The sequence below is a fragment of the Octopus bimaculoides genome, chromosome 2, assembly GCF_046866305.1.
Source record: "Octopus bimaculoides isolate indiv1 chromosome 2, ASM4686630v1, whole genome shotgun sequence".
NCBI classification, from domain to species: domain Eukaryota; kingdom Metazoa; phylum Mollusca; class Cephalopoda; order Octopoda; family Octopodidae; genus Octopus; species Octopus bimaculoides.
The window spans coordinates 69,472,526-69,489,719 of record NC_142929.1 but is presented as its reverse complement, the minus strand read 5'-3'; the positions used below and the strand labels follow the sequence as shown (position 1 = coordinate 69,489,719).

The window sequence follows — 17,194 nt, the reverse complement described above, 5'->3', positions numbered from 1 at the left end:
ATGCAATAACTGGTCAGCTGGGTACACAACATACACGAGTGTCCTTTAACAGAATGAGTGTTAGGAACTAGTGCAGGCTATCAGCGAAGTAGCGGAGCAGAGATGATGAAATAACTGGTTTTCTCTTTGTTGTTGTTGTTGGTGATGGTGGTGGTTTATATTTTATTATAAAAACAAAGGAAAATTGTACGAGTGAATGACATTCACATATATCGAGTGCAACAGAACTGAAATGAGTCGAAATGGAGATCATTCGAGTGTGTGTGTGTGTGTGTGTGTGTGTGTGTGCGTGTGCGCGTGTGTGCGTGCGTGCGTGCGTGCGTGCGTGCGTGCGTGCGTGCGTGCGTGCGTGCGTGCGTGTGTACGTGCGTGCGTGCGTGCGTGCGTGCGTGCGTGCGTGCGTGCGTGCGTGCGTGCGTGCGTGTCTAACTAATTTGTTACAGGGGGTATAATCGCCCAAGTACATCGACCCCAGTGATCAACTGGTACTTATATTATCAACTCCGAAGGATGAAAAGCAAAGTCGACCTCGGCGGAATTTGAACTCAGAACATAAAGATGGACAAAATGCCGCTAAACATTTTGCCCGGCGTGCTAACGATTCTGCCAACTCACCGTCTTTTCTGTCAAATCCTTTCTACTATAGGTACAAGGCATGAAATTTGGTGGTGCAGGGCTATTTAATTACAACAACTCCAGTGTTCAACTGAAACTTATTTTATCTACCCCAAAAGCAGAAAAGGCAAAGTCGACTTCAACGGCATTTGAACTCAAACGTAAAAGCAGAAGAAACGCCACTAAGCATTTCATCCGACTATTTAACGATTATACCAGCTCATTGCCTCAGTATATATTATAGTAAGGATTTCTTTAGAGACGAGGCTCCTGTTTCTATAAAAGTACTTAAAGTCAATCGAATCAACTGCATCTAATCCTACTTCATTGGCTAAAACATCACATAGATAGACACACAGACTGCTAGATACATACATACATACATAGCCAGACAAAAAGACAAGCAAAAAAAGATAGACACACAAGCAGACGGACAGACAGACAGACATGTAGATAGATAGATAGATAGATAGATAGATAGATAGATAGATAGATAGATAGATATAGATCAGTTGTTGGCCAAAGAAGCACGACTCCGAATCCAGTCCAAATAAAAAGTTACATTGGAATAAACGTCCGGGAAGTTGTTATTACGACAACTTGTAACACCCCATGATGCTATGCCAACAAGTACGAAACGGTCGTTGATTTTACAAGACAGCGGGCCGCCAGAATCACCCTGGTAAAAAAAATATAAGAAGAAAAATGATTATATGTAATGGGTGTATCAATTTTTCGAAGACACGTCTTTCAAGAGCTCTAACTTACTTCTAACTTATTTTCTTTTACCTTATTTTTCAGATAAATAATTTCAGACATCAAGTTGACTCAGCAAATGAAAAGGGGCACTGTAATTGTTGCCGTAAAAGTGCAGCATAGTGATAAATAGATGGCTTGCTTCCTGAAAGTTGCTTGATCCTTCGTGGTCAAAGTTCAAAAGGAGCTGGAAGCAGCTGACGGGGATCCGACATCAGTAGCTAAATGCAAAACGCATGCACAGGGTCCTACTATCATTAAGAACACAAAACTTTGTACAAATAGTCCATGAAATAAACAATAAAATATCTCAAAAAGTCAATCAGAGCCATTGCAAAAGACCTCAGGGTTTCAGAATGCACAATCAGAAGAGTTGTGCATGAGGATATCCAGTATAAGTTGTATGTGATGCAGAGAGTTCAGCTTATGTCGGATGTGACAGCAGTGAATTGTTCGATCCATGCAAAGTGCTTGCTAAACAAGCTAAAACACTAAGAGATGGAATGCTTTCGTTTTTCCAAGATGAGAAAAACTTCCATCAGAACAAAAGTGTACACCGAAGGAACGACAGACGGTTATACTGAGACATTCCGTGTCACGATGAATCTTACTGCGGAGTGCTCATCCACTTGCACGTTAATTTTACAAGCAGGTTGTTCCGTGGATCAGATCAACTGGAACCCTCATCATAGTAACCGACAGAGTACCTGTATCTGTTTGTTTTCATTTATGTGTATAGAGCGGTATGTGTGTGTGTGTGTGTATTGTGAACACATTTTTGATGTGTGTATGTGTATGTGTTTTGCTGCATGTAAGTATTTGTTTCAAGCACCATTGGTATGTGTTAATGTGTGTAGTTATAAAAATGCGATGTTAGTATGTGTACGCGCATGTACGCGCATGTATGTGTGTGAGTGAGTATAGTGTGTGTATTGAAATTTGGAGGTATGGTGTTTGTGCGTTTCTTTAATGCTACGTATATGCGTTTGCCATGTTTATGCGTTTATATTTATGCATTTTGTGCCTTTTTGCGCATGTGTATTTACCTGTGTGTATTTGTGCGTTAGAACCCGCTTAATTTACATATATGTATTTATTATCTATATGTGTGTATATGTAAAAAGATATGTATATGTGTGTATTTGGTGCGTTAATCCATTTTTGCATATATTTGTGGTGTTTTAATGTATTTATTCAATATGTAGTTATTTTCTTTTTCATGTGTTGATAGTAGATGTTTATGTGTGTGATTCAGAGAATTTTGGTGACGTAGTATGACTGTATGAGTACGCGCGCGCGCGTTTGTGTGTCTGTGTCTGTGTGTGAGAGAGAGTATGTGTGTGTCTGTGTCTGAGTGTCTGTATGTGTGTTTCTATGTGTGTGAGTGTCTGTGTGTCTCTCTCTCTATGTGTGTGTGTCTCTCTCTCTATGTGTGTGTGTGTGTGTGTGTCTAGGTATGTTTCTCTCTATGTGCGTATGTTTATGTGTGTGTGTCTGTGGCTTTGTGTGTGTGTGTGTGTGTGTCTGTGTGTTTGTGTGTGCGTGTGTGTGTGTGCGTGTGTGCGTGTGTGCGTGTGTGTGCGTGCACGTACGTACTTGTATTATGTGAATAACATTCTTAATGTTTGCATCCTTGCGACGATTACAAACTTCTCGCCATTATGAATACTGATGTTTGTCAACACAAATAATGTCTTAGGGTGACAATAAGATTTCCATTTCCAGAACTGTCTTCAGCACCAATTATAAGACATTTTGCACTCACAACATACCAAGTGAAACACGATTTTGAAATGTGTTAGAAATAGTATGAAACTCGAAGCCACATGGTTGTAAAACTAGCTTCTTAACTACACAGCTACATGGATTGCAAATTAAAATTGTTTCACTCTTTGTAAGTTCAGTTGAATTTTAAGAGGCCAATTCATCATATAGCTGAGCCCTCTTTATATTTCGTGAGAAGGTATGTCATTGATGAGGTGCGAATGGAGACGAAATGACTTTGATAAACCTCATTGATTGATTGATTGATCGAACAATTTATCAAACAATCAATTAGTTAATTGGTTAAATGGTTCACTAACTGGCTAATAATAATAATAATAATAATAATAATAATAATAATAAAGTAAAATAAAACCAATGCATGTGTTTATTACTGATTTCGAATTTGGTACAAGGCCAGCAATTTTGGGGGAGGGAATAAATCAATTACATCGATCCCAGCACTCAACTGATACTTATTTTATCGATCCCAAAAAGATGAAAGGCAAATGCAACCTCAGTGGAACTTGAACTCAGAACATAAAGACGGGCGAAATGACGCTAAACACTTTGCCTGGTGTGCTAACAGTTCTGCCAGCTCACTGCCTTGAGCGTGTATTTATTATTGGCATAATGACCCTGCTGAGATACAAGAACATCTATATATTCTTACTGATGTTTGGAAAGTAGGTAGGCCGGCAGGTAGGTAGGTAGGTAAGTAGGTAGGTAGGTAGGTAGGTAGGTAGGTAGGTAGGTAGGTAGGCACGTATGTATTATGGTAGGCACGTAGGTATTATGTATGTACACAGGCGTGTTTGTGTGCAAATGTTCACGTTTTCATATCTTGCTAAATAAAACTCTTACCAAACATGCTCCTGAATTTCCAGAACTAACACAAATATGACCATCACTAATCAGTCCTGTCCATACATCTTTGCATCTTTGATGGTGCCAAATGTGAACTTTCAATGTTTGGAGAACATTTGGATCAGCAGTGCCTACAACGAGATAAATTATTGAAAGAATCTGGAGAAAGTTTGAATCAACAAACCTATCAGTATGACTATCTATCTTAGAAACTCCATCGGTTATGGTTGACAATGTATCTACACAGGAATGTAGACATGGACAAGATTTCTTGAAGAATACTATCAGTTGCCCTTGCATACAAGTTTACCCTTTCCAATGACATTGATGTTTATGCAAGAGAAAAGCCACTGATATGGTCCGGTACAGCTTGGTACCAGCGTCATCACAATCATTGGTCTCAGAACACAGCCAGATAAAACATTACAAAGTAACTCACCCGACTTTCTAACAGTTCCACCAATCCACTGCCCTGTCGCAAGATTACTCATTTTTGCCAGCTGAGTGGACTGGAGCAACGTGAAATGAAGTGTTTTTCTCAAGAACACAACGCGTCACCCAGTCTAGGAATCGAAACTATAATCTTATGATCATGAGTCCAACGCCCTAACTATTAAGCCACTTGCTTCCACCTTTTACAGACGAGGGTGTATAATTTGCAGGAGATTTGGCAGCTATATCTTGCAGGTCGAGTGACCACGTTGTCTTCTTCGTTGTCCACATCAAATGTTTTACATTTATGTTGCAGCTTCTGACTTGATGTTATTGACTTAGATATCTGTGCTTTTAAAAGTCAGTATAGATATTCAGAATTATTATTTCTTTTAATCAGAGTACAAGATAGGGAGGGCCCATTATCCTTCACAGGGCCACCGAAACTAGTGTTATTGGAGTTATCCACTGTGGAATACTTGTGGTAGTGTTAAACCGAGTGACAGCTTAAGTCTACTACCCAAGAAAGCCAGAAACTCAGAGAGCAAAGAAGCGAACAACTCCTCACCCTAGATCTGTGCCTTTTTTTATCAAACTCAAAAGGATGAAAAGGAAAACTAAACTCGATGGAATATGAACTCAAGAGACTGAGTTCATATTCTATTTATTCAACACTCAAACGATTGCACCAATACATCGCTTTACAGAGAGCCACTTTGATAATAATCTTCTAAACACTACATACGTTATTGTTTGAAAAAGTCATAGCTCACTCACCTTCTGTATTACCCCATCCAGTCATCCAGCAATCGTGAAGATCAATAGATAGTTGTTTACTAGCAATGCAAATAGGAAACACTGATTTAGGATTCAAATCTAGAATTTCTGGTAACTCAATCATGGCGATGTCATTCTCAAAGCCACCCGTTGGGGAGTAGTTTTCGTGCTGATATCAAAATAAAAGAAGAAAAAAATCACTTTTTTTAAAGGGGGTAAATTGACAGATTTGTGGTGGAACAATGAATAGAATGTATTAGCTAGAGGCACACAAAGCAGTGTTGATTGAAATATATGGGCGTGCAATTATATATATTTAACACGTTCGTGTACACTAAAACGTGGAAAAGACCTACAATGCAGAAATTATCTCGAGAGAGAAATTCTCCTTAGGAACAATATATGTGAAAAACATTTTATTGGGCTATGAATGACGTCATCGGACCATAAGACTCATTTTCTGTGTCATTATGCTTCATCAGTAACAGACACCGAATCTGTAGTCCACAGCCCACTAAGGACTGACGTTCTTATATTTAAACAACAAATAGTTAAAAGTAAAGTTACCTTCTCAAGTCATGCCGACTCACAAGGGCCGGTTTCACAATTTCCATGGCATATAAATTCCCCACCTGGACAGGGCGCCAGTCCATCACAGGATTATTCATTTTTGCCAGCTGAGCGGCAACGTGAAATGAGGTGTTTTGCTCAATAACACAACGCATCGCTAGGTCCAAGTATCGAAACCATAATCTTATGATCATGAGTTCGACACCCTAACCACTAAGCCATGTGCTTCCACAATAGTAATGTTTTGAAGTATGAATACCAATTAGGCATTAGATCAATTCAATAAAAATAGTGTTTCCAAACAGTGGTCCAGTGGTCCAGTGTCCGTCATGGAAATTCCTTAACTGGGAATTTCCTTAACTAGAATGTGTTAAGTGTTGTGAGTATAAGCTCCAGGCATTTCGTCCGTCGTTATGTTCTGAGTTCAAATTCTGCCAAAGCCGACTCTGCCTTTCATCCTTTCGGGGTCGATAAAATAAGTAACAGTGGGGAGAACAGGGGTTGATGTAATTGACTTCACCCTCACTCAAAATTGCCGGCCTTGTGCGAAAATTTGAAACCGTCATTTTATTTGTACATTATTCAAATCTGCTGCATCCAATGATGGAAAAGTAATGTTTCAAATCAGTCCAAAAGTGTTTTTACGCTCCTTCGCTTTAGCGACGAAGTTTTTCAGGAAGATGTTCAAAGCGTTTTCATTGCCCCTTCCACCACCGAAAAAATTTCAGAGGATGCATCTGTACCTCGTTCTGAGCCTATACACCTCTGCTAAAAGCAATTAAATAATATTATGAAAGAATATATCAATCCCTTTGGTCAATTCCGTATGACATCACCATTTCTAAATATGTTATTTAATCCCAAACAGCAACTTTCCACTCCCCAGCCACCCTTTAACTATATTGATTAGAACATGATGTAGGTGACTGTGCTATTACACGCTGTCGCTTTCTGCGATATTTATGCGTGTGCAATGAAATTAAACCCGCCTACATGTAAAGCCCCGCCTCCAAGCCATATTTTTATATTTTTACGTATTGACGCATCGGTATTTGCTGCTGCTGCTGCTATTGCTGCTCTGTGTGTGTGTGTGTGTGTGTGCGTGTGTGTGTGTATGTAGTGCATGTGTGTGTGTAGTGTGTGTGTGAGTGTGTGTGTGTGTGTGTGTGTGTGTGTGTGTGCATGTACGTGTTTGAGTGCGCACACATAAAAAATTTATATATATATATAAATATAAATATATATATATATATATATATATATATATATATATATATATATATATATATATATATATATATATATATATATATATATATATATATATATATGGGAGAATTTACGAAAAAAACAACAGACGAAGACAGGTGGTGTAAACAACAAATGGATGTATTAGTTTAACGCTCGGGAATAGAGAAGGTCTTTGACGTTTCGAGCCTACGCTCTTCAACTGAAAGGAACACAGAAAGAAACAAGGAGAGAAACAAGGAGAGAAAAAATATAAATGTAGTGGTCAGCGATCTATCATGATATATATATATATATATATATATATATATATATATATATATATATATATATATATATATATATATATATATATATATATATATATATATATATATATATATATATATATATATATATATATATATACACATACACACACATAAATGCCGAACAATGAGAATGAGTGCTCAACGTCGCATTGGTAGATAAAATTTCTTTATTTGTGTATTAATGCTACCGTTGGTTTCATGTTAAGAAAAATGTCTTAATATCTTAATTTTTCAAGCTGCTCACGGGGAGGACTAGTGTTTGTCTCTATTTTGGTCTAAAACACGAAAATTCTCCCCTGTTAGTATATTACGAGCTTCTTCGGTACACTCAGTCATAATTAGTGACGGTAAAATGTTTCCTTTATGTTATTATATTACACCTAGCGGTTTATATTAATTATTAATATATGCATTAGCATTTCCCTAAATCAGCCATAATTTTTTATGGTAAAAAGACATATAATGACAGCCAGATTTAGCCAAACCCTCGAGCGTTTAAGTAGTCACTACCTTTAACTCTTATTTCTTGTAATATAGGTGCTTCAGCACCCTCAATCACAATTAGCGACGTTAAAATATAAACATATATATATATATGTTTATATATATATATATGTGTGTGTGCGTTTGTGTGTGTATACATATATGCGTGTGTGTATGTATGTGTGTGTATGTATATATATATATATATATATATATATATATATATATATATATATATATATATATATATATATAAATATATATATATATATATATAAACATACACACATACATACACACGCATATATGTATACACACACAAACGCACACACATTTTTTCACCATTTTAATTGATAGAAAGTTACGAAAGTAACATGAGGGAGAAGAGTTTTGTGCCTTGGATGCAACTTTCGGCTCTTGACTCATTTTCATAAATTTCTGCTAATTAAGAATAAAAATTATATATCGTTTATCTTTCATATGCTTCATTAGACTGCAGTTATGCTAGGGCACCGCCTTGAGGATTTTTTAAGTAAAATGAAACGACCCCAGTACTTTTTTTATACTTGGTATCGCTTCTTTTGCTGAACTCCTAATTTACAAGGACGTAAACACACTAACACTGGTTGAAAAGTGGTGTGGGGACACAGGAACAAAGACACACATGCACATATACACACACACACACGCACACACACACACACACACACACACACATATATATATGTATATATACATGCACGACAGGTTTCTTTCACTTTCTGGCAACCAAATCCACTCACAAGGCTTTGTCAGCCTGAGGCTATAATAGAAGACACTTGCCCAAGGTGCCTCGCAGTGGAACTGAACCCAGGACCATGTGGTCGGGAAGCAATCTTACTATCATACAGCCACGCCTATAAAAATGTGTGCGTGTGTATTATATATATATATATACACACACACACAAAGGGGTTTGTATGATTGTGTATAGAAAAATATATTACTCAAAGGAATTCCAACTCTGTTTTTCATGTTTTGTTTATAATCTTATAATATTAATATATGATATAAAGTAATATAGTAAAAAGAAATGAATGAAGTATTAATTGTCTATTCTTATTGAACAAATGAAATATTAAACAAATGAAATATTAAATGTCCATTCTTATTGAACTAGTATACTTTCTTGCAATCTTCAGGTTCATTTGTTTGTGGTGACAGTTGTGTTCATTGGTTTCAACTGTCGTTGACTGGTTAAATTTTGTCCTTTATATACATTCCTGTGGATAGAAGTAGAAGTTGCTTGGTTATTTTCAGAAATTATGCCATACCATTTTTCAGTGTTTATTTTTAGAAATGATGACAGCAGTACTTTTTAGAGATTTTTATTTTTCAGATATGGGGATAAAACTTTTAAACTTAAATCAGATTATTTTTTATCATTGTTTATTAAGCTTGGGTTTGAGTTTATTAATAAAGTCCTTTTCTCTCAGTTTTCTCTCGATTTCATTCGGAATGTATAGTTTATGAAATGGAAATATAAATATTTTCCGGTCACATGTTGCTAAGTGGTTACTCAGCAATATTTGGAGAACTTCTGGATTTTTAATTTGTTGTTAGTGTACACGTGAGTGTTCTGATAGTGTATTGCCTGTCTGGCCAACATATAGTTCTTCACAATTCGGGCATTTGATGCAGTAGATTAAATTTCTGCTTTTGCAGTTCATATTTGCGTTTGTGAATATTTTCCCCGTTTTTGTGTTCATATATGGGCCGGTATGAATTAATTGGCATGTACTGCATCGGCAATCATTGCATTTAGACACAGTGAATGGTTGGTCTTTGTTGCTAAGGTCAAACCTTGCCTTTGTTAATAATTTTTTCAAGTTTTTAAGCTGTCTTTTTCTGAGACTTATAGTTTGGTCTGTAATGATATCTCTTAATTCCTAACTTTGAGCAGTGATTGGTAGGTTTGCTTTAGTGATATTGAAGATGTTCGGGTAGCATGGATTGCGTCATTATAAATGGAATGATTTGTTCTTGTTTTTCTCTTTTTGTGTTGTCCTCAGTTGTGTCGGTGTTTTCATAGCCCACTGAATACCATTTTCTATAAGTAGTGACGGGTATTTTTGTTTGAGCAGAAATTCTTTCAGTTCCACCAGGGCCTGGTTCCTGATCTTCAAATCTTCTACAATTGTACAGATTCTCCTAGCTAAGCAGCATGGTATGTTACGTTTTGCATGCGGTGGATGGCACGATTTAAAATTCAGGTATTGATGTGTATCTGTGTGTTTATAACAGATATCTGTGGTAATGGTGGTGTTCTTTTTAATTACAATTATATCTAGGAATGGTAATTTGGTACTGCTCATCTCCTTTGTAAATTGGATGGATGGGTGTAGGTTGTTCAGGAGGATATTGAACTCTTCCACAGTGTTTTGAGATTTTGTCCAGATTATGAAGCAACCGTCGAGGTGTCTCTTCCATGCCTTTTCAATATATTTCCTAAATTCAGTGCTGTATATCTCCTCTCTTTCCTGGTAGAGTTTTTGTTCTAAGTATCCCATCACCGAGTTCGCGTAAACGGGAGCAAACCTCGTTCCCATGGCCGTACATTTAATTTAGATGTAGTTCTTTCCATTGAAGAATAAAGTGTTGTTTTCCAGAATAAGTCTGTGGGGAATTGCTTCTCTATGTTTATCCACTCAGTATTTAATCGTCTTTATTCCTAAATCATATGGGCTATTGGTGTAAAGGCTTACTACATCAAAGCTCAGTAGGATTGAGTTTGTTTCAGTAGTTTTGGGAAGATGGGACAGGAAATCGATGTCATCCCGAATGAAGCTGGGTATGTAGGTACATAGTGGTTTCAAAATATATATATATATATATATATATATATATATATATATATATATATATATATAAACACACACACACACACACACACACACGATACACTGTGTATATATACAGAGTTGGCCAAAAGTCACCTGACAGTAAATCAAAACCATTCAATTCCAAGATTTATTTATGTTTAACAACTGAATGAATTTGATAAAAGTATCAAAATACGAAACATCATGAAAATTGTTGAAACTGAAGTCCTTTTTCAGCGATACGTTTTTACATTTGAGTCAATACAGAATTACAGATAGTACTTATGGAATTTTGATTTACTGTCGTGTGACTTTTGGCCAACCCTGTGTGTGTATATATATATATATATATATATGTGTGTGTGTGTGTGTGTGTGTGTGTGTGTGTGTGTGTGTGTGTGTGTGTGTGTGTGTGTGTGTGTGTGTGTGTATATGTTTCTGTGTCTGTGTTTGTCCCTCTAACATCGCTTGACAACCGATGATGGTGTGTTTACGTCCCTGTAAGTTAGCGGTTCGGCAAAAGAGATCGATAGAATAAGTACTAGGCTCCCAAAGAATAAGTCCTGGGGTCGATTTGCTTGACTAAAAGCGGTGCTCCAGCATGGCCGCAGTCAAAATGACTGAAACAAGTAAAAGAGTAAAAGAGTATATATATATATATATATATATATATATATATATATATGCATACCTGTATTGTGTGTTTGTGTGTGTGTGTGTGGATGGATGTATGAATGTATATACACGAATAGATATACATGCGTGCACATACAATGTAGGTGGCCACGCCTTATACTCTCTCCTCATACTTAAAATTCTGTGTATGATAATACATCGGATTTATTCATACATACATTCGTGAACAGCAATGTTAACAAATAAGCATACATAGTGCTGTTCCCTCAATTATGTTTCTATGCATTCTTTGTCCACACACCAAAGCAAGCTTTCAGTCTGCAGTCCCCACCTTCCTTGCAGTACGATTTGATACGCTGCATAATTTAACCACACCTTACCCATCACACGAGAGTAGGTAGTAGCTAACGTGAAATGTAGACAAATGTATGTTGTAATACTAATATTGATGTGGTTGGGGCCTTTTGGAAATAAAGAAATGCCTCTAATTTTTTCTACTGTTCTTACAGAATACCCATCTGGTTCCTGCAGACACTGACCATCTCTAAGTTACATGCTCTAACACAATACAGCAAAGCCCAAATCCCTAACCAAATCCAGATCATGGCTTAGTGGTTAGGGCATTCGGCTCACGATCATAAGGTCATGAGTTCAATTCCCAGCGACACGTTGTGTCCTTGAATAAGACACTTTATTTCACATTGCTCCAGTCCACTCAGCTGGCAAAAATTAGTAGTACCTGTATTTCAAAAGGCCAGCTTTGTCACACTGTGTCACACTGAATCTCCCTGAGAACTACGTTAAGGGTTCACGTATCTGTGGAATGCTCAGCCACTTGCACGTTAATTTCTGGTCCTTAGAGCAGTGGAAGAATGTTATTTTCTCGGACGAGTCATACTTTACCTTATTTCCGACCACCGGCCGAGTATACATGTGGAGACAGCCAAAAGAAGCATTTGACCCAGACTGCCTTCTTCCAACTGTTAAACATGGAGGAGGATCTATGATGATCTGGGGAGGCGCTATATCTTGGAAATCTGCTGGCCCAATGGTTTCCCTTCATGGCAAAATTAATAGTCAAGACTATTTAAGCATTTTATTTGATCAAATTCATCCTATTGTTGTGGAACTGTTTCCAGAGCGAAACACAATCTTTCAGGATGATAATGCACCAATTCACACAGCTAAAGTTGTTACTGAATGGCACGAGGAACATTCTAGTGAAATTGAACATCTTATCTGATCACCACAGTCCCCAGATCTCAATATTATTGAACATTTATGGTGCATTTCAGAAAAACAACTAAGGAGTCGATATCCTCCACCACCATCACTACAAGAACTGGAGACTGTTTTAGCTGAAGAATGGATAGAAATTCCTTTGGAAACAATTCAAACTTTGTACCAGTCTATACCTCATAGAATTCAAGCTGTAATTACCACTAAAGCAGTCCTACCTCATAATAAAATTAATTTGTTTGAAATTTTAAGGTGTTTCCATTATTTTGTCCAACCCCTGTATATATATATATATATATATATATATTATTTAAAGGTCACAATACATGTATTAAAGCGCTACTAATAGTTTCATATGTCGAGAAAACTCAAACATATTCTTTAGGTGCAAACCACGCAACATAATGAACTAAAGAAATTGAATAATAGAAGAAACACGAAAAAACTGAGAAGGCAGCATATAGGAAATGAAAACAGTAAACAATGGCAAACGAAAAACGGAAACTAAGATGTAAAAAATAAAAATTAAAAAGGTAAAAGAGCTATCGAACAAAGATGAATTAATGAAATTCAAAATTCATCCAGTCAGAATTTGAAACCAAGACGTAAATAGGGGTGAATAAGTACCTCATGGTACATCATTTGGTGATCTACCGATTCTGCCACCAACCATCCTTGTATCTCAAGTGTTACAGAGTATTTTACATATTCCCATGACCCTCCGTCACCATCCAATTCCATTATTAAGAATTTGAATTGGGAAATTGAGTCATAGTTAATCTTTCATTAGCTGATTACTCAACTGTGGACGCCACCGCTGTGGACGCCACCGCTGTGGACGCCACCGCTGTGGATGCCTTGCAGTTACTCTCTTGATAGAGCTTGGTGTTCCTGCCCATTGATCTTCAAGGATTCCTCCGCTCAGCATCAAATGTAAGAAGCACTGTTAGCTCAGTTGAGTTCTTCTGCTACCTCTTCACAATCTGCCATGCTACAGTCCCATGACTTTGCTGTATCCCTGAGAGGGTGGTTGAATGGATGTTATGCCTTGTCAAAAGGCAGTCCATAACCATGCAGGGCACGGTCGTCACACTGTGAGATATTTTCCAAATACCCGCATACCCATGTTATAGTAATTAACTATAAAATACAAATTAAATTGATTTACAGCTTACCCTAATAATCCTGATTGGTTTTATATTTTTTTCATGTCCTGACAATTTATCAATAAGATATTCACCCAGTGTAACAGTCCAGGCTCCAGCATTGCGAAGAGACGGTCTTTAAAGAAAACAAAAATTCAATTTAATGATAGAACACACACATGCACACACACATACACACACACATACATACATACATACATACATACATACATACATACATACATACATATACACATACATACATACATATACACATACATACATACATAGTTCATAGGTGATATCAAATATTCTCCGTATAGAATACACTTAGTAGTGCTCAAGGGATTTAAGCTTGAGTGGATATAGAGGTAAATGTAGGGATAAGCGAATTAGACAGATCAATATGTATGTAAAGTATATCAGATACACGAAATACAAAAAATGTATATATGTATACATATAAAAAGGTCAAACTTACTCAGAGTACAAATGAACTACGGAGTTAGTAACTCTTATGTCTATCACTTGTCTCTTTAAAGGTACTTGGGATGCAGTGAACAAAGAATTTATTCACTGGTTTCCTATCTGAAAATCGAGTCCTAAACGGAAATTATTATTTACAATTACACTTATTTAATCTAGCCTAACAGTGGTCTGCATTTGGGCAGGATCCTGTGCATGTGAACCTTTTCCAGCACTCTCTATACAATCTGGGAGGGCTCGTACCCTCACCTACTGCGGTTAATTAAATTACTAGCGCTTCAGTCACCACGACTTGACTTGGGATGAATATTAGAGTGGTTTCCCATTGCCTTCTCCAGACAGGTGGGATTTGAACTCAGAATGTAAAGAACCAGAAGATATACCATAAAGCATTGCAGCCAACATGCTAACAATTGTGCTATTCTCCCACCCGCAAAGTAATGTGAAATGAAGGGTTTTGCTCAAGAACACAACACGCCACCCGGTCTGGGAATCGAACCCACAGTCGTCTGAGCAATTCTCTAATCACTAGGCCACGCACCTATTACACTTCATTTAATATAGCATATTGATAATATGAGTAACAGTCTCGGGCTGTGGATTGGTGTCACTGCCAGAGTCTTTGGCGAGATGTCTTGTATCTGTTTCAGGCTCCTTACTTTCTGGCAGCAACTGCTATGATGACATTGATACCAAGATGTAGCGGTCCAAGTCAGCAGCCTTTCTCTTGAATAAACACAAATGTTTCTGGAGAAGGGAGACTGGCATACGTGGGCAACCGATAGTCTTCCCCAAAAACACTTTTGTCCAGATGTGATGATTAACATTACCCGATGGAAGCCTTATAATATAACACAAACCATTAAGGCCTTTTTTCCTGCCGGCGAAATAGGGAATCATAGCACTTTATTCAGCCTATGGTTGAGCCTCTTAAACTAATTTAACTCTGATAACCAATGTCTCTTCAACTCATACTAATTCACTAAGCCTGATGCACCCACGAACATCCTATACCACATCCAGAAAAGAGCCGCCCTATTGGCTGAAATAAAGTCACTTACAGACATGTTCCAGCTTCTCGTCCATATCATGTTGTTTCCATTCTTTGTCTTTTCTCCCACTACTACTACGATGGTCTCTACTTGCCTTATCCACTCAGAGATTCCTAGCTCAGTAGCCTTTCCTTCTTTCATCAACCTTATTCTGTCCAATCCCACCAGAACCTACACTAATCATTATTACCAATCTTTCTCTTCCAGAACATCATCCCCTGGAATTGCCTCCCGGCTCATGTCTCTTCCGCGGTTGTTTACTTACAAAGTTTCCAGAGGAACATTAATAGCATTAATCTTACCGATGTGCGAAGGCCATGAGCACTGTCATTTTCTCTAGATCCACCAAGTTATAAAAAAAAAAAAGCAATTTAACATGAGCTACATCAAACAATGTGTTATTTTTAAACCTGTAGAGTGTTTTGCAAAGAAGATTGGGTTGCTATTTCTAAAATGTTGAGTGACTAAGTAACGGCACTTTCTTTGGCTCGTACTTAATGAATAAAAGAAATCCTTAAAATAAATGTCACTCTGTTATTTCTTTTTAGTAATTAAACAAGAATTGAACGGTAAACTTCTTTTGTAATAAAGTGATGTATAAATACATAAACAGCAAGAATCTAATGGAAATTGAACCTAGGCCCCCTTCATTGACAGTTCACTGTATTTATTGATATATTATCAGCTCTCTGACAATAATTTCCACATTTAACATTTTTTTATATCCACACAGTCTGAAAGTTTTTTTTTTCTTTTTGTTCAATCCTGAAATGTAAAACACATACCGACCATTCATTTCTAGTTTACCTAACACTAAACTGAAATAAAATCTAAACTTCAATTATTGATGTTACACTCTGAGTCTCTTAAAATCCCCTGAATGAATTAGTAGATGTTCGTAATAACATCAAAGCCAGCAGAATACGAAAATACATCTGCATCGGATTCCACTATGATATTCAGTCTGACGGTGTAGGTATAAAAACTGAACATGGTTTACAGTAAGGACAAAAACACTTCACGATTAAGTGATAAGAACGCCGAACATGAACAAGTTACAAAGAAAAGCAGTCTACACGTCATATTTAACATATATACACTGTTGAAAGGCAAGCTGCTGCAGTTTTCGCTGTGATAAAATGTCATATAAATGAGTTGTGTTAAAAATACTATTTTATATATAGCAGGGAAGCGAAAAACCATCCTAGCTGTGGTTAGCAAAAATGCTAGATGCCTTTCAACCTTCTAGAACCTTGTCAATGGTGTGTACTCACAGTCACATGCCTAGACAAAATTTGTTGTCTCAAAAATATAGTAAACAGTAACTAATACATTCACTGATGTTATGGATTGTCACCCGGCTGTGAAGGCGATAAAATTCATTTGGGTATGTGGTCGCTACCAGTACGATTTTTCATTTCACACTTATATATATTGTATTTTTAACACAGCATGTCTGCGAGAGATTTTTATCTCGGCGAACACTGCATTATATTGCCTGTCAACAGTATATATACGTAAAGTATGATACATAGACCATCGCTATTTGAATTAAACACTGCTTCCTTTGCGTATACTGGATTATTTATTCAGCCTGGTGGCTATTTGCAATATCAGTGAATGTATTCTTCAATGTTTCCTAGATTTTGGAGGCAACAAATCTCTTCTAGGCATGTAGCTGCAAGTACACGTCATTAACAATGCATAAGAAGGCCAAAATGCCTCTAGATTTTTCTCATTAGCAACTGCCGGACGATTTTTCGAGTCCCTCCGATATATATCGTGTCTTTAACACGCATGTCTATAAGAGGTTTTATCTCTGACGAAAACCGCAGTATCTTGCTTGTCGACTGTGTATATACATTAAGTATGATACATAGATGACTATTTTGATTTAATAGTTCTTTAATTGCGCATACCAAATTACAAAAGATTTTTTGAAATTCTCCTGT

The 17,194-nt window shown here is 37.0% G+C and overlaps 1 protein-coding gene across 1 annotated transcript in view; it reads right to left on the bottom strand.

Moving 5' to 3' along the window:
- Positions 1–1,013: 1,013 nt before the first annotated feature.
- LOC106879510 (chymotrypsin-like protease CTRL-1) overlaps positions 1,014–17,194 on the bottom strand; it is a 23,447-nt gene continuing 7,266 nt past the window's right edge. The window contains exons 4-7 of the mRNA XM_089339643.1: positions 13,735–13,840; positions 5,212–5,380; positions 4,000–4,133; positions 1,014–1,294 (exon numbers count right to left, since the gene is read on the bottom strand). Coding sequence (XP_089195769.1) covers positions 1,124–1,294; positions 4,000–4,133; positions 5,212–5,380; positions 13,735–13,840 — 580 coding nt within the window. The 3' untranslated portion in view covers positions 1,014–1,123. The remainder of the gene's footprint in view (positions 1,295–3,999; positions 4,134–5,211; positions 5,381–13,734; positions 13,841–17,194) is intronic.